The 21394-nt window shown below is 47.7% G+C and overlaps 1 protein-coding gene across 1 annotated transcript; it reads right to left on the bottom strand.

Moving 5' to 3' along the window:
* Positions 1-1951: 1951 nt before the first annotated feature.
* Positions 1952-20543, bottom strand: DAO (D-amino acid oxidase). Its single transcript, XM_036085928.2, has 11 exons — positions 20438-20543; positions 15643-15845; positions 13299-13413; positions 11994-12070; positions 11275-11340; positions 9794-9848; positions 8448-8552; positions 7488-7570; positions 6094-6211; positions 5332-5430; positions 1952-4120 (listed from the first exon to the last, which is right to left on the bottom strand). The coding sequence occupies exons 2-11, from the start codon at positions 15834-15836 to the stop codon at positions 3989-3991; spliced, it is 1044 nt and encodes a 347-aa protein (XP_035941821.1). The 5' UTR covers positions 15837-15845; positions 20438-20543; the 3' UTR covers positions 1952-3988.
* Between the last annotated feature and the right edge of the window lie 851 nt (positions 20544-21394).

The raw sequence follows: 21394 nt of genomic DNA, 5'->3' as shown, positions 1-21394 counted from the left end.
CAAAATTGGGATTCTGTTAGCATGAAGAAAGAAGAATGGTGATGGGGGATGGTCAAGAGGAGCTCTGCCACAGAGCTCTCATCAAGGCTGTTTTAATTACAAGGAACAGAAATTGGACTCAGGTTAATGCAAATGAAGAAGTACCACTTTATTATAAGGCTGGGATCGGTAGTTAATTTCCTCCAGGGGACAGCCAGGGAGCATAAGTGAGGGGAACAGAGGTGTAAGGAACAACAGGAAGAGGGAAGAATTGTGGTAGAGTGAGAAGCAGAGACCTCTCCAAAGGGGGCAGCTATTGCTCAACCCTACCTGATTTTGTTGCATAGTGGGAGCTCCCAATTTTCAAGATGGGAATCTGGCTTGTTACACGAACTTTCCAAATTTTAGTATGTTGGATCAAAAACTTTTAAGTGATGTGTGAGCCCATACAATTCAACTGCAGGCCAGGTTTCACTGATGGGCTGCCAGTTGGCACCTCTGAGAGATTAGAAAAATCTCAGAAATAAAGTGCAGCCTGGCTTCACAAACAGAACCAGACTCAAGGAACCACCGGAGCCCAAGGCAGCCCCCTCTCAGGAGCTGTGGCCTGTTTCCACCCTTCTCTATAGACTGACTTCTTTCTGCCTCCTTGTGGCTGCTGCATATGCCTAATCAAGCATATGGTTTCCGTTCACCCTGACTCAGCTCTGCAAACATATCTGACTCAGCTGTTCAGTGCACCACTTCCAAATTTGCAAGAGAGGAAGCTGATGGGACCAGATGAATGTTGGTTCCAGTCCTGGTCCAATTAAGTTGGGTCAGGGAGGTGGCTTTGGCCTGCCATTTCTGGAACCCACAGCAACATGTATATCAACTCTTGAGTCTGTTCATTATAACTCTATTATGGAGCACGTCATGGCATGTGGTCAGTGTGCATGGAGTATCTACCATGTATCTATCAGGCATGATACTCAATACTGAGGATCCAAAAAAAAGAATAAGACATGGTCCTTATCTTCATGCACTCACGATGTAGTGGGGGGAACAGGCCTAAACAGATCACTGTGATACAGTGTGATGTGAGCCCTATTGGAGGGATGCAGAGTGTTGTGGGAGGCATACAGAATGCCAGTCCAGAAGCCCCTTCTCACTCTTCAAAGATTCAGTGGTTTCAGTCAGACTTTAGTTACTTTGCCATATTCTGCTTCTTTGACAGTTAAACATACAGACATGTCACAGATAAGCATTCATAATTAATCAAGAATACTCAATGATGAACCACTTCAAATCCTCCTACCCCCACCATGCCAGAGAACAGAACACTTTCTAAATTCATCAGTAAGAAAACAATTCCACTCACAATACTGTCAGAAAGAGTAAAACACTTAAGAATAAATTTAACAAGGGGCGCCTGGGTGGCTCAGATGGTTAAGGGTCTGCCTTCAGCTCAGGTCATGATCCCAGGGTCCTGGGATCGAGTCCCGCATCGGGCTCCCTGCTGGGCGGGGAGCCTGCTTCTCCCTCTGCCTCTGCCTCTCTCTCTCTCTCTCTCTCTGACTCTCATGAATAAATAAATAAAACATTAAAAAAAAAAGAAGAAATTTAACAAAAGGAGGGCAAGCCTTTCACAAACTGTGAAACATAGCTTAAAGAAATCGAAGACCTAAATAAATGGAGAAATAGTCCATGTTCATGGATCAGAAGACTTAAAATTGTTAAGGTGTCAATCAATGCCCCCCCAAATTGATCTATAATTCATATGGAGCTACACAGGACCCAGAAGAGTTAAAAAAAAAAAAAAGTCCACTTGAAAAAGAAGAATAAACGTGGAAGACTCACACTTCCTAATTGTAAAACTTTTTACAAAGCTACAGTAATCAAGATAGTGTGGTACTAGCATAAGGATAGACATAGGTCAATGGAATAGAATTGAAATTCCAAAAAATACACCCATATATTTATGGTCAATTGATTTTTGACAAAAGTGCCGAGACAATTCAATGAGGAAAGATAATACTGTCTAAATTCATCAAGCTGCCAAGAATTCATTGAAAAATTGGTTACAGATCATCTTCAGGGAGGGAGCAGGAATGTTAGGCGAAGGGAAAGTGAAGAAATCAAGCATTGCTAAACCTCCTCCAGTGCCGTGTGGGTTGTGGAATTTTCCCCGTGCTCCTTCTACTCTGAATTTTAGGCAGAATTGAGAGGAAACCACATTGCAAAGAGATTCTTCCCATTTACAAAAAGAACAGGAAGGGTGTGAATGTGGACTTCCTGGCCCCGTATATTTTTCTGAGTTCATTGTGTTCTAAGTTCTATCGGGTTCCTGCTGACAACCTAACCTTAACAGGTAGGGGTCGCTCTCCCTGGGGAATTTTAGGTTGGGTAAAGTCATCACTTTGGTCAGAAACTGAATGCTGTGTTCCACTCCAGGCACAGGGAGATGCCCCCACCCAATCTCGTGCGAGTCCCTAGTCTTGACCCAATGAGGCTATGAGGAGGAGAGAGCTAGTTCCTTCTAAAGTGTCTGCAGAGATAGTTGAGGAAGATGCTCAACAGCTTCCTCCATAGCTGAATTCCCACCCCCCGCCCAGCCTGGGATTCGATGTGCACTGGTTGAAAGTGAGGTGCTGGAATCACCCAATGCCTGGCCCTGGATCTCCTTTCTACCCCCTCCCAGCTGTTGACTAGAACTCCCTCCCTGTACCTTGCTCACCTATGAAATGGGAATAAGAGCTACTTCGTGGGTGCAGGTGTGTGTGATTACACACTACACGAGTAATGCGTGCAAGAGTTTAGCACCAATGCCCAGTTAGAATGCAATGAATTTTAGGTATAATAATAATAATAATAATAATTAATAATTTATTCTTATTCTTATGATTAGGATAGGAACTCTAACTTAGATCTTGGCTCCCTCACTCTACTTAGCTCAGTGTCAGCCAAAATCATGGCAGATGCTTCATGAAGACCCCACCAGGTGCCACAGAATGGGAAGGAGCAGAAAGTGATGGCGTGGATGTAGATGGCATGGCGTGGACCAATCAAGACCTCGTCACAGCACTTAGGGTGCCACGGGTTCCAGATGCATGAAGGCTTCCTCCAGGCTCTGGTCTTTCTCAAAAACCCAGACAGATACAAATTCCACCTCAGAGCCTGATACAGGTAATTAGGGATAAAGATGCTAAGGTGCCCTCTAGGTTCATTTAAGGCTTTCAAAAACATCTAGAAGTCCATTTCATCTCAGAAGGTAGCAGCCAGAAGAGAAGAGAGACATTAAGTTTGCCCCCCCAACAAGGATTATGCTTGGTGAGTTCAGTTCTCTATGAAGGGGTTCCTTGTGGGATGATCCCTCCGGCAACCCCTCCTCAGAGGTTACATGGTGCTCATGGGGCCATTTAGCAGGTTGCTGATGCTGTTGGGAATCCTGGATGTGGAATGGGTATCATGTTGTTAGTTCAATGCCTTACCTGTTCGGCCTCCCCACAGTCCAGCTCTGCATGTGACTTCCTGCAACAAGATCTATCACAGCCTTCCCTCAAGTGTACTCTGTGGCATCAGTGCTCTGGGCAAAAAGGTTTCCATAGCCAAATAAGTTTAGGACTGGATGAGAGAACATCAAATAGATGTCTTTGCTGCAGGACTTTTCAGAACCTTTAATATGTTAATGTAATTTGTCCTCAAGTTACCTAACCTCAATTATCCTCAATTTTCTGCTTGCCCCTTTGATTTTCTGAGCTTTCCTTTCTTCCGAGGACTTAAAATAAGTCACCCCCCAGCTGTTCTTCATTCTGTCAGGCCCAGAGTGGGTAAAGAGACCCCAGTGATCAAAGGGAGCCCCAGGTAGGGCCAGACTTGCCTCCAGGAATGGACCTTATGGATTCCCTCTCATCTTGTGCTTCTTGCAGAAAAGAGCCAGGGTGGAAGTGGAGAGTGAGTGACAGCTTAGAGAGGGGTACATTGATTGGTTGGCTGAGGGGAGCAGGGAGTCCTTGGGGAGGTGGTGTTTTCAGAGGTGGGGTGGCGGCATCCTGAGCAACTCCCTTTCTTCTAGGATTTTCCCAAAGAGCTTGGCTGCCTCCAAGGCACAGCCCCAGTGGATGGTGAGCCCGTAGCCTCCATGGCCATAGTTGTGGATGACCTGGGAGAGGCAAGAGAGAAGGTAGCCAGGAGTGCCCTGGAAGAATCAGGAGCTCCCTGAAAAGTTCTGGGCAAAGCCAGAGGGAACCGGAGGGCCTCTCAGCTCCCTGGCAGGATGGTGGGGCCCAGGAACACCAGTAAGGTGATTGTTTGGGGAGCTGGAGGTCAACACCCTAGACCTTCTTTTGCTTAGGAAATGGACCTGCTTTCTGCACTCAGCACAGAAAAAGTAGAATCATCTAGAACTTGAGGCCAGGGATTCCCCTCCCCCAATCAAATTGTTTGAAGTTCCCTAAATCACCTTTCTTGTTCCCATCCTGCTCCAGAATGCCAAACCTCTTGTGTTAATAGAGAGACTCTTCTACCCACCTCGGGAGGAAAGAAAAGCCAGGGCACTGTACGGGGGGACTCTGGTTAGCATGCTAATTTGTCCTAGGGACAGAGGCAAGACCCCTGGGGCCTTTTTTAAAGCTAAAACCATCAGCAGGGAGTTTGACTCCATATGTGACTCTCCTCTGTATGTGTGTACACGTGCATGCAAGCACACATACACATACATCCCCTATACACAAAACTGTTCTACACACACACATACACACACACACCACATGCCCGGCATAAGGGAGGAAGGATGACCTACATGAGGAGGATGGCTTTCCTGTGGGGACTCTACCACCTAGTCAGGTCAGTTCCTTCAGCCAGGACATCTTCCGCCATCTCAAGAAGCCCCGCTCCTACCCCAGAAGAGGGAACATGAAAGAGGGACCCCAGAGAACTGATGGAACGGCCACAGAATAGACATCTGCAAATTCAAACCACATCCCAGCCATGTTCCTCACCAGTTGTCTGACTGAGGCAAATGATTTCATGTCTTAGATCCCCAGGATCCTCATCTGAAGCATGGGGGAAGCAGGACCTATCCCAAAGAGCTGGAGGGGAGATTCAGGGAGGTCTTTCATGTCTCAGTAACCCGTTTTCCTTCTGCCCGACCACAGGCTTTGACAAACTGAGGGGCACTGCCCTCTCCGTAACCTTGAGCAGGTCCTTTACAACATCCCTGAGCCTCAGTTTCTTTACAGAGGAAGGGATGTTAGCCAGCGTTGTCCTGGCCTGCCGGTCGGCTGTGTGAAGCCAGATGTCAGGCAAGACTGGAAATGCCAGAGCCTATTAGGGGGAGGGGGGGACTTTGCGTTCCTTGCCAGGAGAGCATACCTCTGTGTTTAAAGATCCAAAGCGAAGCTGTTCTCTCTCTAGCCGAATCTGGGGGCGTACTGGCCGGAGGCCAGTCAATTCAGCAATAATTTTTGCATCCTGGAAAAAAAGAGTGTTAATAATTCATCTCCAGATTTTTTTTTTGCTGCTGCCATTTTTAGGTAACAGAGTTAGCTTTGGAGTCTCATTATCACCACCAACACCATCACTTTCATTAACCACCGCTACCATCACTACCTTTATCAGCTGCCAACACCATTATTGTCATTCTTACCACATCACTACCAGTTCTATCGATGACCCCATTTCCATCAACCACCACTACCAGCCACCACCATGATGTCAACAGTCATGCCTCCTCACCCTCATTATCACCATCCTGAGCATATTCATCACCATCAACACCACCACTGTCATCGCCACCAACAGGCAAATGAAAAAACTGAGATGTCAAAACAAACAAACAAAGGAGAAACACTGAGATTTCTACAACAAATGTGTCTGCTCCTTGTGCAGACAGACTAAGGTGTTTTTAGGGTTGTCATCTCAAAAGACAGCAACTCTTAGCCATGGACAGATAGGTGTCACCCACTCACAGTAGGACTTCCTTGTGCATTATCAAATTCTGGTGTATTTCACAGTCCCTTGCTGGAATAAATTTACTCAATTATCCCAGTGGCAGTGTCTTCCCATCCTCAAGGGGCCTCATGATCAAGCTGCCAAGACCCTGGTCTAGGGTACCAATACTCCTCCCCACCTTACCTTCAGGGTGGGCTCCAGTCTGCAGCAGCCTTCCCAGATGGTGTTGTGGTCCTGGATGTTGTTTGCCTCACTCCAGTTCCCCAGCTGAAAGATGCCTCCCAGAGTCACTGCCTGGATCCTAGGTAAAAGTGAGGAGAGTCAATGACAAATGGAAATGAAACCTTTGAGACAAATGGGAGCCATCGCCATGCTCACCCTTCCAACCGTCTCTACCTAAATCCCCATAACCATCCGCATGGTCCTCCTTGCTAACACCACCATCAACACCATTGCAATCACCACTGTCATTACCACCCACCACCATCTCTACTGTCACCATTAATGTCACTGTCGACATTGTCATCTCTTCCAGTGCACAGCATGGTGACTATAGTTAGCAATACTGTATTGTATACTTGAAAATTGCTAAGAGAGTAAATCTTAAATGTTCTCACTACACACAGGGAAATCGTAATTATGTGACATGATGGATGTGTTAGCTAACCTTATTGTGGTAATCATATTGCAATATATGTATATATCAAATTGTCACGTACATTGTAAATGTGCACCATTTGTCAATTATATCTTAAGGAAATGAAAAAATATCATTTACGTCAACAACATCATCTTCACAACTGCCTTCTTTGCTATCATGAATATGTCATCACCATCAGCCCCATTTGCCATTTCCACCACCAGCATTCATGTTGCCATTGATAATGTCATCTCTGTCACACCACTAACATCACCATGAAGATAGCACAGCCCCACTTAACATTAATGTTGCAATCAACATGAATTAACACTGCCTTTGAGATTGTCATCTCCACCATACTATTAACATCATCGATAGCGTCATCTCCATCAGCACCAGATACTGCCTCCACTCCCAATCATTGCCATCATCATCAACCTCCTCCTCAACACCACGCCACCCCCATTAATGTCAGTACTCTACCATCCTTGTCCTAATCACCAACCCTGTGAACTTTCCCAACAAAGACAGTATTATCTCCACTATCACCATTCCACTCTCAAGACATTGTCATCCCATCAAAATGACCACCATCTTCACAAACATCATCACTTCTCCCATTAATATCATTATCACCATCAACCCAGATCCCCATTCCCACCACACTCCTATTATTTCTGTTCACACCTTCCAGTGTCATTGCCCTCACACACACTACCCTTGCCTCCAGCATCACCACTACGGTCGTCCAAAAACTTGTTCAAGATGGAACCCAGTTAAGGTTGAGTCCTGCCTTTCCAGGGATTTAATGGCTCAACCTCACTTAGAAAACATTGGAAGAAAAAACCTGCAGCGACTAAGCAAAGGGCTTGGGGTGGGCAGCATAGAGAGGGCATGAAGGTGCCCCTTCTTCTGCCCTAAGATGTCAGATTCTTACCCTGGGATGATGTATGGGGACTGGTAGATGCCTTTCTCTGGGTCATGGGTGAGAATGAAGTGCTTCATCCAAGGGGCATCCACCTGTTGATTGAGGGCAGACAAGTCTCATCGGGGGAGTTGGATCACTGTTCTGCTCCCCTCTCTGCCTAGATGTTCTGACAAGTGTGGCAAAGCCAATTCCTAAGCCCTCTGCTGACCCTTCTGCTCCAAGTCTGCCCTGACTGCTTGCCCTTGCAGGAAGAGCCACCCCTGCTCCCTGAAATATCACACATTTTCACCTACATGACCACAGAAAAGCCCAGCACACATGTACAAATACACATACACTTCAGCCCATATCAGGAACACACTAACACTCATACAGGCACACATACACACATGCCCACAAAGGGGCATCCTTCACACACATGCACACATACACAGTGAGAAGCAATGTGGGATGATGTTTACAAGACATAGGCTCTTAAACCAGATTGTCTGGATTCTAACCCCAATTCCACAACTCACCACCATGTGAATTTGTGCATGTTACCTAATTCCTCTCTGCCTCAGTTTTCCCATCTGCAAAGTAACAATGGCAATATGATAGACCTCATCTCAAAGGGTTCTGGTAAGGATTAAATTAATAGCACAATAAAGTGCTCTGGCCTATACCTGGTACTTAATAAACACTCCATAAATGTTTGCTCTTTTTATTATAATATAGGAATATGCACTTCCTACATATGTAAAAACATATACGTGCATGCTTTGCTATATTATGAAAAAAACCCGAAAGAGAATGTTTGGAGGGGTCATGTTGGTCCTTCTTGCTTCTTTAACATGTGCCTGAAATCTGTGAGGCTCTTCTAACAGATGTCCCCAACACATCCTCTATCTTTGGAGAGGAAATAAGCAGGCAGCTACAATCTCTCTATCAAGAAAAGCAGGAGGTTCCATCCCTCACCTTCACACTCACCTTAATGATTTGTCCCCGGCCTGGTTTCAGAAGAGGGTCTGGTTGCAATGCCCCAGCCCACACCCCAGTGCAGTTGATAATCACGTCAGCACCTCCTCTTGCCACCTGGCAGCAACGAACAGAGCAGGTGGCATGGGAAGGGGTGAAGGCCCTGGTATCCCCCCTCCCCTCTTTCCCTCTGCCCTCCACCCTACAGCTCTCTGCTCCCTATGGAACAGCAGGGAGGAGACTCAATGAGGAATCCAAGGAACGGACTTCAAATCTCTGCTCCGCCATTTACCTGCTATGTGACCTCAGAAATGTTCCATCATCTCCTCAAGGCTCAGCTGCCTTCACTATAAAGTAGGGCTGGTAATATCTGTTCTTAGACTGTGTGAGGATCCAATGTGACCCTGGATGTGAAAGTGCTCAGGAAGGAGTACTGTGGAAGGGGGAAAACCTTCTTGGGACCTCCCAGAAGAAGTCAGACACAGAGATAATTCTCTTCCTCCTTCTGAATCCTTTTTATTTCATTCTCTTGCCTTCTGCTCTGCCAAGGCATTTTCAGAAGGCATGGTGGAACCCCTGGCTCTGTGCATGTGTGGGATACTTGACAGCTCAAGGGTATAGCATGATGGGCACCCAAACCCCTAGCCCAGTGCCAGTGACTCCCCTCACAGGTCTGTCATGGGGCACACACATTGCAAGGCATTGTCATTCAAGAGCCAGCATTTGCTACATTGGACTGTGAGCTTCTTGGGAATAAGGGCTGTGTCTGAGTCAACCATGTATCCCAAGTGCCCATCAGGGCTCAACCCGGAGCAGGTACTCATTATATAATGCCAGTAGCTGCATTTACCAAGCACCTTCACATGCCAAGTACAATTCTAGGTGCTAGGATTGAGTGAAGTTATACAGCAAAGCTCCTGGTACTTAGCCAGTGCTTGATGGTGATAGCTGCCATTGTTATTGATGATGGTGTTACTCTGGAGCCAAGTCAGCTAAGAGCTTTAACTTTGCAGAAACATTAACCCTGATTTATGTAGGAGGCAACCAAGTGTCTGGAACTCAAGAGTGAAGTGCAGCTGATACAGGTAAGAGGCAGCCAACTCTCTGGCCCTAAAACCCACTGAGGCTCAGAGGTAGATTAGCCCCTAATGTCCACCACTATCCTACCATCCCTTTGTTCCAGCCACCAACATCAAGACAGAATGCTTGAGTCCTTCTGGGATTCAAGAAAGGCCTGGGACAGGCCTCACGGGGACCCTGGGAGTCTGACAAGGGACCCCCAACCCAGCAACAGGGAGCAGAGGCCTCCCCTCCTCACCTCTCTCCCACATCCAGCCCCTTCCAGCCCTGCAACTCACCTCCTCAAAAGACTCCACTTTCTGCTGGAAGAATTTCACTCCCCTCTCAGTTAACCTGGGGGGATCAGACACATCAAAAAGCCCAGTATTCAGTTCTTTGTCCCATCTCTCCAAGGAGATGGCATGGGGGATGTTCCCTAAAGAAACTTCTGTGGATGTTAGTCCCATAGGATGCTCCTTGAGAAAATGGCTGTGTAGTCAGATCAGATCAGTTCATAAGCACCTTGATGGACTAGTGGTCCATGAAATGTCCCATGGGAAAGCTGAGATGGCTCAAGCCCCTTGTCAGCAGATGGAGATGGGAGAAGAGCCTTGGTGAAGGTCATACAGTGAGTTAATGATAGGATTGGGACTTAGACCCAGGCCTCTTAGTTCAAAACTCTTCCTACTACAACCACATTGCTTTGTAACATCAAAAGGAATGAGATGCAGGGTGGAGGAGGGGCAGAGCTGGACCAATGCTAAACGCCCCTTTGTCAGAAGCAAGGCATGAGGAGGAAGGTGGACTGGGGACATCCACCCCTCCCTCAAGATGTCCCAGAGGAAAAATATCTGTCATTATTAGAGATGTAGGAGAAACATCAAAAGAACAGGAAGTAAACCCTATGAAAGGTGAAGCATAACCTCAGGACTATTTCCTCAAGATAGAAAAAGTGGGGGTATTCTGTCTAGGAAGAGGCTGGATAGGAGTCATAAGTATCCTAGCGTTAGGAGAAATAACTATGTTGTAGTGCAATGATTCCGAAACCTGGCTGATAATTAGAATCACTCAGGGAACTTCTTAAAACACAAATTTCTAAGCCCCACCCCAGAGGATCTGATTCAGTAGATATAAAGTGGGGTCCTGAAATCTGTATTTCTAAAAGCTCCTCAGGTGATTTGATAAAAGCTGCAATCCATTCTAGATTTTTTTTTAAATCTTAATAAAATAGTAAAACATAGGAAATATATGGAATCTTCCTTAATATGAATATAAATATAAATATGTCTCTCAAGCTAATGTTTGCTAATTTAGAACACTACAAGATTTCTCTTAACATCAGAAACAAAACAGAGACAACCACTATACCCTGTATTAGTTAACATTGTTCTGGAGGTAGTTACCACAGCAGTTAGACAAGAAAAAAAAATGAGTTATAAAAATAAAAGGCAACTTATGTTTTGCAGATGATGTAAATATGTCTGGAAAACTTATGAGAATCCATTTAAAACCATTACACAAACATTATGGATTTTGGTGAGGTCAATAATAAATATCACATGTAAAGATCTGCCCAGATGGTTCTGATGCCCGATCAGATATGGAAACCATGGTTTAGTATACGGAAGTGATCAGAACCAAGGATAGCTCCCACCAAGCCTAAGAGTTTTCCTTTAACATTTGGGGTTGGTCAATACAAAAACAAATCCCGTGAACAATTGTCAGTAGACACCCTGGTCCTTGGGAGGTGCTTTCCTTAAACCAAAGTTGAAATTCTCACCTTTCAGTCAGCCATGGTAGATACCTCCTCCCCTCCACAATCAGGCTTGTGTTGAACCAGCCATAGCTAGAGTCAAAAACAGGCAAGAGTGGTAATAAAGAATCAGAATCAGAGCGATATTCAAAGACTTTCAAATGGAGGTGGGAGCAGTCTCACTTTAGGGGGCCCCCAAGGGTAGAGCCAGGACCACTGAGTGAAGTTCAAATGGGGACTGGTTTTCAGTGCAAGGAAATTTTTTCTATCAGAAAAGCCATCCCTGACATTGGGGTGTGCACATGGAGACCGGATGTGCATTCTTAGAAGGTATTCAGGCATGGGGTGGGGTGAAGGGAGGACCAAAGAGACATCAGGCTGCAAGGGAAAGAATAGAGGCATTTGGAGTCACACAGACTGGGTTAGAATCCCATTTTGGTCACTTGGCTGTGTGACCTTGGGAAGTCATTTAGGCTCTCTGAAGCTCAGTTTCTTCATCTACAAAAGAGAGTAGGGACATGGAGCTTCTGGGCTTCAGATCTGTGATCTCCCACCATCTTAGGCCAGGTCCTTTACTGGGTGGGTGGCTTCTCCAAAGGAGCTGAACAGAGCAGCAGGAATCCAAGGTATCAGTGGCTCTTGGCTTGGGGTGGAATAGGAAACTGGGTACCTCCATCTTCTGCTGCCTTCTGGACAGATCTGTCTGAATCATAGCACCTCAGCCCCTTTGCCCATAACAACCTCACCTGTAATCAGGGAACATGTCCAACTCTCTGCAGGTCAGCTTCCGAAATCCCAGAACTGTGTCCTTCCAGGACGGATCCTGCCAAGGGAGGAGAGAAGGAGGCCCAGGGATGGGTGAAAGTCAATAAAAAGTTGTACAATGTGTATCACATGGAAAGCACTGTTCCAAGTATGTTACTTATACCACTCCATTTAATATCCCCAACAATCCAATGAAATACATACTATTCTTATCTCCATTTTTACAGCTGGGCCAATTGAGACTTAAAGAGGTTAAGCAACTTGTCTAAAGTCACACAGCTAATAAACGATGGAGCTGAGATTTGAACCAACACAGTTTGGCTTCAGAGTCCATGGTCTTAACCATGATGCTATATGAAGGAAGGGTGAGAATAAGGCTGAGGGCGAGTGATAGGGTAAGAGTCAGAAATAGGAGAGAAACTGTTGACAATGAGGGTTATATCAAGGGGTGAGGGTGGGAGGCAGCTGAGCATAGGGTCAGACAACCTGGTGGAGTTTTGGGCCTCCCCACGGACCACCTTGAATTCTCTGAGACTCCCATTTTCTCGTCTGTATAATGGAATTAATAATCACTCTTGGTCCAATGAAAGAGAACAGATAATATGGGTGATGCCTGTGGCCCGGTGCTAAACGCTGACTCAGCCTTAGAGAGCTGGCCTGGGTTTCTGGACACCCCGCCCAACCATCCCCTCCAGCAACTTAAGAACATCCCCCAAGGCTGTGCCCTTCTTAACGCATTAGGCACCATGGGATCACAAACAGCCTGGGTTCAAATCCCAGTTCTGCCACATAAGAGATTTGTGACTTGAGCAAGTTACTCCATTTCTCTGAGCTTCTATTTCCTCGTTGTACAAAGAGGCTAATGATAGCACTTACTTGTTGGTTATTATGAGAATTAAATAAGTCACTAGTCATAAAGTAGTTAACGTAGGGCCTGGTAAATAGTAAGGGCTCATGTGCCATGATGAGTGTTTTAGTCTATCTTGGCAAAAAGCCCTAGCACCTCCAGGGACACAGGCAACCTTGTGACTTCAGCATGAAATCGTCACCACTACAGGACATGTCTGGGTTTGACTCAACCAAAGGCTAGTTCCTCTGTTTCATCAGAAAGTTCTTTGGTCTCTGCCAATTTAAGAACAAAATTGGAAACAAAAGTAATTTTAAAGCATAAATAGAATTTAAAGGAAACCTGATTTGAATGCAAGAGGCTGTCACCCACAAGGCTCAAAGTACTCCCCAGACTCAGGCTCCCAGCCCTGGTCTGTGATCAAGGACCCCTCACTCACCGGAAAATCTTCACGGAAGAGGTTGTAGCCCGAGATCAGGGCCAGGCCCATGTTTGCAGCATTGGGAGAATGGATGTGGCTCAGGAGATAGTCAAAGGTCTGCTGGTTCCAATGTCTGGAAGGATCCCACAGATTCTCGGTCACCTAATACCCTGAGCTGGACAAGAAAACTCTGAGGGTTGGCTTGCATGGGATTGTGACCAGGCTGGTGGGGATATGTCAAAATCCAGAAATCCACCAGGTTCACTTCTGCAGCGTCCCAAATGCCTATGGGTCTTCCCTAAGCCCAGACTTTCTAGTATTTCCCCACTAATAGGAAAGAGAAGGGGGGGAACAAGGGAGGATCCATCACAACCATTTGGAGCCCACCTCGGGCTTGGGATCATGTAGCTGCGAGTTTAAATGAAGGCTTAGGCCTGCTTGGAGATCTGCCCCACAGTTCAGGCTCACTCCAAGCACCTCCCCCTCCCCCCATATAAATGCCAGCAGGAGACCTTAGCTTGCTGCTCCCAAACACTTTCCTCCTCTTCTTCCTGGGCACATAACTGGCTACATCACCTAGAGTCCCATGCAGCCAGGTGTGGCCATGTGACTGCATTCTGACCAATGTACCCTAAGACCACACATGTCGTCCTCATGCTGTGCTCCTTCCAAAAGCACAGCATGGTGACATCAGAAGGTACGGTGACACAGGTACTGTGGCATCAGATGTGACATCAGAAGCCACAGAGGAGGACAGCAGAGCTGCGAGATGCAAGGAGCCCGGGCCCCTGAATTGCCACCCAATGATCAGGAACATCGGTTTTGGAATTTATGGGAGAACGTAACTTCTGTTTGAGTCATTACACACTTGGGGCTTCTTTGCTGAAGCAGCCGGCAGTTTGTGGTTTCTACACAGACAAAATAACCTTTGCAACGTCTTTGCTACACCTGATCATGCATCCACCCATTTACAAGTATTCCTGATCTGGAGGTTCCTCTAAAAGTTAAAACTAGAATTACCCTATGATCCAGCAATCACACTACTGGGTATTTACCCGAAGAATACAAAAACACTAATTCAAACGGATACGTGCGTCCGATGTTCATAGCAGCATTATTAGCAATAGCCGAGATATGGAAGCAGCCCAAGTGTCCATCAATTGGTGAGTGGTTAAGAAGATGTGGTCTGTATATATAGTGGAATATTACTCAGCCGTAAAAGAGAATGAAATCTTGCCTTTTGCAATGACATGGACAGAGCTAGAGAGTATAATTCTAAGCGAAATAAGAGAAAGACGAATGCCCTATGATTTCACTCATATGTGGAATTTAAGAAACAAAACAAATGAACAAAGGGGGAAAGAGAGAGAGAGAGACTCTTAACTGTAGAGAACAAAATGATGGTTCCCAGAGAGTAGGTGAGTGGGGGGGTGTGGGAAATAGGTGATGGCGATTAAGGAAAACACTTGTGGTGAGTGCCAGGCGATGTATGGAAGCGTTCAATCAGTATATTGTACACTTGAAACTAATGTAACACCGTATGTTAACGAACTGGAACTAAAATAAAAACATAAAAAAAAGAAATTGTTAAATGAAAATGATTGTCACAATGGGCAAATTCAGGGGAGCTAGATTTCTAAGCTGTTAAATATGGCTGTTAAAAATGGCAATTAGAATGAGTTCAAATAAACTGAAAGATCTTTTTATGAATTTATATATGGAAAAAAAATACGTCTCTGAGGGCAAAATTGCTCCCTACTGTACCCAATATCAAGGACTTTAGTGCATTTTGTCCTTCTTTATAATTATTGCTGGGATTTGAAGGGCTCTGTTTTTCTTTTTTTTTTTTAGATTTTATTTATTTATTTGAGCGAGAAGCAGAGACAGAGACAGAGAGAGCACAAGCAGGGGCAGTGACAGAGGGAGAGGGAGAAGGAGACTCCCCTCTGAGCAGGGAGCCCGATGTGGGGCTCAATCCCAGGAACCCAGGATCATGATCTGAGCTGAAGGCAGACGCTTAACCGACTGAGCCACCCAGGTGCCCCTAAAGAGTCCTGTTTCCTGTTAACCACTGGGGAAATCAGATGAAAATGATCTTTAAATAAATAAACTAGGAAAAAAAAATACCATGTATTCCTGATCCATCCATGCACATGGCATCCACAGCCACCCAGTTTAGGGGAGGCATGGAGGAAAGCCTCCATTTGTCTGGCACATAGTAGGCCTTACTATTTATTAGTATTTTCTTCTAAGCCTTGACAAGGGGCTTGTTCTTGGTGACGGGAACCCTGAGAGGGAGCATCCCCTCTTCAAACTCAGCCCCACCAGTTCCCCGGGGCCGCCCTGTGGGACCCTCACTCACACTTCCTGTGGGTTGCTGGGGTCCAAGAGGTAGGCCTGACAGAGGCCGGCAGCCACATTGCTGTTGGTGAACGGGGTGAAGCGGTCTGCATAGACCCTGACGTCCAGCGATGGCAGGACCGAATGGTAGCGCTCGTGGATGCACAGTGCAGTGGACAGCCCAATGACACCGGCTCCGATCACCACCACGCGCATCGTGCCGGCCTGCAGGGGGGAAAGGTTGCAGTGTGCCATCACCACCATCACCACTGTCCCCTGAAAGGCTTAGAAAGTGCCAGACACAGCCAAGCCCTTCTATACCTGATCCTCTTAATGACCCTCAGAAATGGAAAAATGGAAACATAGAGAGGCCAAGCAACTTGCCCAAGGCCACGGGTCAGCGGGTGAGTGATGCAGCTTTGGCTGGGGAGCCTCCCCCGAAGACCCTGCCCCAAGCCAGGAACATAAATAGGCCTGAGAGGAGTGTCTGGCCGGCTGTAGACTTGGGGGCTTGCGGTGAGGACCATGGGCTCTAGCTTCCAATCTCATACCTCAACTCTGCCACCTAATGGCCATTGACTTTGGGCAAGATGCTCATGAGCCTTCACCTTCTGGGAAACGGGGGGGATAATAACAGTCTACCTTGGAGAAAGATGGGAGTTTTAACAAGATGGCCAGTGTAAAAGCCTCAACATAGGGTCAAGTGCAAAAGAAGTAGTTTACTGACATTCGTGGAGCACCTACTGTGTACCGACCCAGGGCTAAGTGCTTCGCCCCGCGTTCTTAGGAGGCTGGGGCTATTGGCCCCATTGTTCGGATGAGGAAAAGGAGGCTCAGAGAGGCGAAGTAAGTTACCTGAGGTCACACAGCCAGTAAGTGATGCTGCCGGGATTTAATTTCGGTTCAAGTAAACTCAACATCCACTTACGGCACACCTACTATGAACCAAGCTGGGAGCTAGGGGGTGCAAGGTCTGACTTTAGAGCTCGGGTCTTCCAGCACAACCGCTCAGGGCCGGCCTTGGGGGCTGGGCTGGCTGGGTCCTCAGAAGTTTAAAAGGCTTAGCAGCTTTGGACCTTGAAGCTGCTTGGGCCCCCACACAGCAGGGAAATACCCTGTGGGCTCCTGCTGAGGCAGAACAAGGGGACTTTTTTATGCCCGGAAGGGCCAAGTTCAACTTTCCCTCCTCTACACTCACAGCCCTCTTCCCAGACCAAGCCTCCTGGCAACCCCGTGGCCCTGAACGGCAGGACATTCTCAATACGGCCTAGTTTTGTAAAAGGGGAAAACGGCTCCAGCCCACAAGAACTGGACTCCGTTGGGGTTTCAGCAGCCAAGTTGGAGATAAAACCAGGAAACGGAAAAGCATTTCTCCTCTGGGCCATTCTCCTTCCTGCTGCGAGGCTTGGTTGCAGGGGCAGGACCCTCTCAGGGACCCCTAGCCTCCTCCCACCCCGCCTCCCCCCCTACTTTGCCTCAGGAGATTCAATCTCCTCATCTGTAAACTAAGAGTAACCCTGACCTCCCAGGGTCACCCTGAAAATGAATCCACCAGCTTGGCAGAAGTTCCTGGTGTCACGCCTGGCACAGAGTAGGGCCCTCAGTATGTAGTGACCTCCTTCTGTCCCCTGGGCATCTTGAAGATAACAAGGGAAAGAACACGGGGCGGGGTGGGGGGGGAAGGAGAAGAGGAAGAAGGGAGAGTCAGACCTGGCTTCACTTCTGACCCTCTGTGTGGCCTTAACCAAGTGACTTCCCCTCTCTGAGCCTTCTGACTCTCTCTGCATAACTCAGGAGAGTTGACCACTTTTGTGCATTAACAATAAGAAGGCGAGAATAGAGGGCTTTCCAAATTCCCCAAATGAATCCAGGAGGCAGCAGTAACAGCCCAGGCTGGGGGTCAGACATACCCAGGTTCGCGGCCTGGCCCTGGCACACGCCCAGCCGTGTGACCCTGGGCCAGTCGCTTAACTTAACTGAGCGAGGGTGACCAATCTCCTCAGTTTCCCAGGACTGAGGATGTTCCCAGGATGTGGACTCTGAGAGCGAAAACCAGGAGAGTCCTGGGGCAAACAAGGATGAGTTTTCGTCCTGATTGAGCCTCTATTTCCTCTTTTGTGGACTTTTAAGGGTTAACAAAGCTCCCTGCCCATTGTCTCCCCACCAAAATATCAGCTCCCGGAGGACAGGGACATTTCTTTTTTAAGATTTATTTATTTACTTTAGAGAGAGTGAAAGAGTGTGTGCACAAGTCGGGGGAGGGGGCGGCGCAAAGGGAGAGAAGCTCAAGCGGACTCCCTGCCAAGCACGGGGCCCGATACAGGGCTCGATCTCACAACCCGTGAGACGGTGACCTGAGCCGAAACCAAGAGTCAGACACTTAACCGACTGGGCCCCGGGCGGGGACTTTTATCTACTGTTCTATCCCCAAGGCCTAGAATAGTGCCTTGCCTATAGCAGGGACTCGCGAATGAATGAATGAATGGATGAATGAATGAATGAACAAGTGAATGAATGCATGAATGAATGTATCAAGTTCTTATGAGGATCAAAAGAGAAAATACTGGTTAAGTGCTGGGGAGCTCATAAATGACAGCAGTGATTGTCGCCGTCCCTGTTCACAGGTGAGGGAGCCAAGGACAGAGAGAGGAAGGTAAGATATTCGAGGTTATAACAAGGGTTGGAGGAAAGGTGGGGTGTGAACCCAGCTCTGCCTTTTCCAGGGCCTGAGGTTTTTTTGTTTTGTTTTGTTTTGTTTCCATTCTCATGCCACCTAGAAAACCAGCAAAGGATGGAGAAAAAGAGGAGCTGCTTCTATAGTAGAGGTTGTGAGGGACGAGAAGGAGAGTGTGAAAACCCTCCAGAGGTTTCTGCGCAGGAAGAAAGAGGCCCCGGCCTGAAGCAAAGCAGGCACATGGCCTGTCTCCGATAACCAGGCTGGTCAGGTGTGTCGAAGCCTCTGGTTAGGACCAGGGGCACATGCCCAAGAGAAGAGCATGAGGGATGCCCAGAACAACATCTGGAACCAAATGGCCAAGATAAAGAGGGACAAGTAACAGCGTGGGACTCAGTTTCTCCAGAATGTAAAATGCTAAAGATGAGTTAGACATTGTCATACAGATGGGGAAACTGAGGCCCGGAAAAGCGGAGAGACTCTACCAAAATGACGTGTTTGTGATAAAAGGGTTTGTGGGGTCTCGGGGTGAAAAAGTCTCCAGAAAAGGCAAGAATAGGTTGAATCAGGAAAAGAACTGTCGATACAGGGACGACAATAGCCCTGGTATAACCTGTTCCAGTCCCTGCGCTAAGAAATGTACGTGCCTTATCTGCTTTCATCTTCTGACACCCCTCAGGGTTATCATTATGCCCATTTTCCAGATGAAGCAAGTGAGGCTCGGACACCCAGCTGGTGATGAGAAGCAGAGCCCGGCACAGCCTGACTCACAAGTCCGTGTCCCTAAACAACACCGTGCGAGGCTGGCAAGTCACGCTATTTGAAAAAAATCAAGAGGGCGAAACAGGTGAAAATAAACAGCCAATAAATATTTCAGCGTCCTGCATTGAAAGAACCCATAACATACAACGTGTGTACGAATTTTTAGTGCGTTGCTGGTAGGCATAGAATTGAGAAGGAAAAATGTGGTTCCTAAGCTAGTCATCTTAAACTGCAGGACTCAGATGATGCTGATAATAGCAACCGCGTGTGTGTGCATTAGAGTACAGTATAAATGCATGAGCTTCTTCTGAGAAGCAGGAGCCAAGCTGTGGGATCTGACAGATCCAGCCTCAGGTAAAATCATTCATGCACGTGGATAATGAACTTGTGGACTCGCACGCGCGTGCCTCGACTGCTAGGTCAGCCGTTTCTCGTTGTTGCTGGTGTTCCTGTTAGTGTTGCCCTTCTCCCGCGTCTTACACCCTTAACTTGGAGTGTGCATCCGGGAAGCTGCCGAGCTTCTCACATTTATCTGCGTGCGTGTGGAATTATAACATGTCTGTAAGTGTGGGGCGGGAGGGGGATTTGGGGCATCTGCCACTCGCCACTACACACGTGTAGATTCATTACAGATGTCCTCTTGCTTCGTCCTCTCAACTGCTCTGGGAGGTTCTACAGACGTGGGACTGAGGTTCAGGGAGGGGAAATCACTCTCCCAAAGTCACGCAGCCAGTGTGGGGCAGCACTGGGATCTGGACTCTGTTCTACCTGAGCTTTCTGCACCGTGCTATATAACTATTAGGCAGTGGGCAGTAAGTTGGCACCTGACGCTTTCTGCTTGCTTTTCAGTCTCGTGTTTGTTTGCTTATAACCTCCCTTGTCCCTCAAAAGGAATTTGGGGCAGCTTGTGCCTTTGATTGCTATTTGCGTGTAGCAAAAAAATAGGAGACTCGTTAAAAAAAATCAACAAATCACGGGCAAGGTATTTGAATGAACAAAATCGGGTTGTGCCATATGGGTACTTCTTCTGCCGTTGATATTTTCACAGTTTACCCTTAAAAGGAACAGAAATGCTTGACAGCCAGGCTACCAGCCCCCTGTCCCCAAATAATCATGACCATTTATTGAGTATTTGCTATGTGCCGAGTTCTGTGCTAAGCACTTTCTGTTCATCACCTCTTTTGATACTCAGACTAACCCTGGAAGAGGTGATTATGATCCCTGCCTTCCAGATGAGGAGAAGGAGGTCTGGAAAGGTGAAGGCACTTGCCTATGTTCCTGCCTAGCCGCAGAGCTGTCACCCGCCTTGGGCTCTAATGTGGAGCCTTCTCCTTAACTCTGGGAGGACCCTGAGTCCTGGTGCACCGACACCCCCACTCACCTGAATTGCCAAACTTCTGAAGAAGCAGCTGCTGTAGACGCAGGATCTTATCTCCTGAGGGGAGTCTCCTGATTCTGGGGCGTCCTGTCCTCAGCCCTCTGCCCGCCAACTGGGACTGGAGCTCAGGGTCAAAATCTGGACTTATGGACAGGGCACAGCGAGGGGTGGGGCTTGGCACTGAGCTGCTCACAGGCTGGGAGACCTCCTCTCCCCTCCTTCTGGTCCCTGAAAAGTTGCCTGACTTTTCTGGCTGATCCCAAGCCCCTGGGGACAGCCCTTGGGGCGGGGGTGGGGGGGAGGGCTGATGGGGACAAGGAGGTCTGTCTCCCCGGGCCAGCTGGAGACGATCCTCTTTCTTCCCTCTTCCTGCTGCCACCCTGGGGGAGGGGAGGGTTGTTCCCTAGCCACTGTGGGCCTGGTCAGCCTGGCAGCCCTGTGGGGAGGCCAGAGATACAGGACAGGGCCTCCAGCGGCCAGCCGGCCAGCCTAATGCCATTCTTGGATGCTGGGTGCATGAGGCCAAGGAGAGACTCAGGGTGACGCCTATTTGGGCCATAAGGATGCGTGGCTCTTTGCTGCTGTATCCCAGAGACACGGGCGGCAGAACTCCAAGTCCCTCCTCTGCCAGAGCTAGACGTGGAGTTGTGATTATTAGAGCCGAAGGATTATCAGGCGCCTCACTGTGTGGATGGGAAGACTGAGGCCTGGAGAGAGGGACTAACCAGCCCCAAGTAAGGCATTCTTTGGGTCAGCTTTTTTTTTTTTTTTTAAGATTTTATTTATTTATTTGACAGAGAGAGACACAGCGAGAGAGGGAACACAAGCAGGGGGAGTGGGAGGGAGAAGCAGGCTTCCCGCCGAGCAGGGAGCCCGATGCGGGGCTCGATCCCAGGACCCTGGGATCATGACCTGAGCCGAAGGCAGACGCTTAACGACTGAGCCACCCAGGCGCCCCCT

Source organism: Halichoerus grypus, chromosome 13 (assembly GCF_964656455.1).
Source record: "Halichoerus grypus chromosome 13, mHalGry1.hap1.1, whole genome shotgun sequence".
Taxonomy (NCBI): Eukaryota; Metazoa; Chordata; class Mammalia; order Carnivora; family Phocidae; genus Halichoerus; species Halichoerus grypus.
This window is presented reverse-complemented; position numbering and strand designations above follow the sequence as displayed.

Bases quoted from the DNA above. Each gene is read 5' to 3' on its own strand.
- DAO (XM_036085928.2), bottom strand. From the start codon at position 15,836: ATGCGCGTGGTGGTGATCGGAGCCGGTGTCATTGGGCTGTCCACTGCA. The intron at 12,071-13,298 runs GTGAGTGAGGGG...CTCCCTTGGCAG, and splicing joins TCTTCCGTGAAGATTTTCCG to GATCCGTCCTGGAAGGACAC. The intron at 6,212-7,487 runs GTAAGAATCTGA...ACTTTTACCTAG, and splicing joins TCCCCATACATCATCCCAGG to GATCCAGGCAGTGACTCTGG.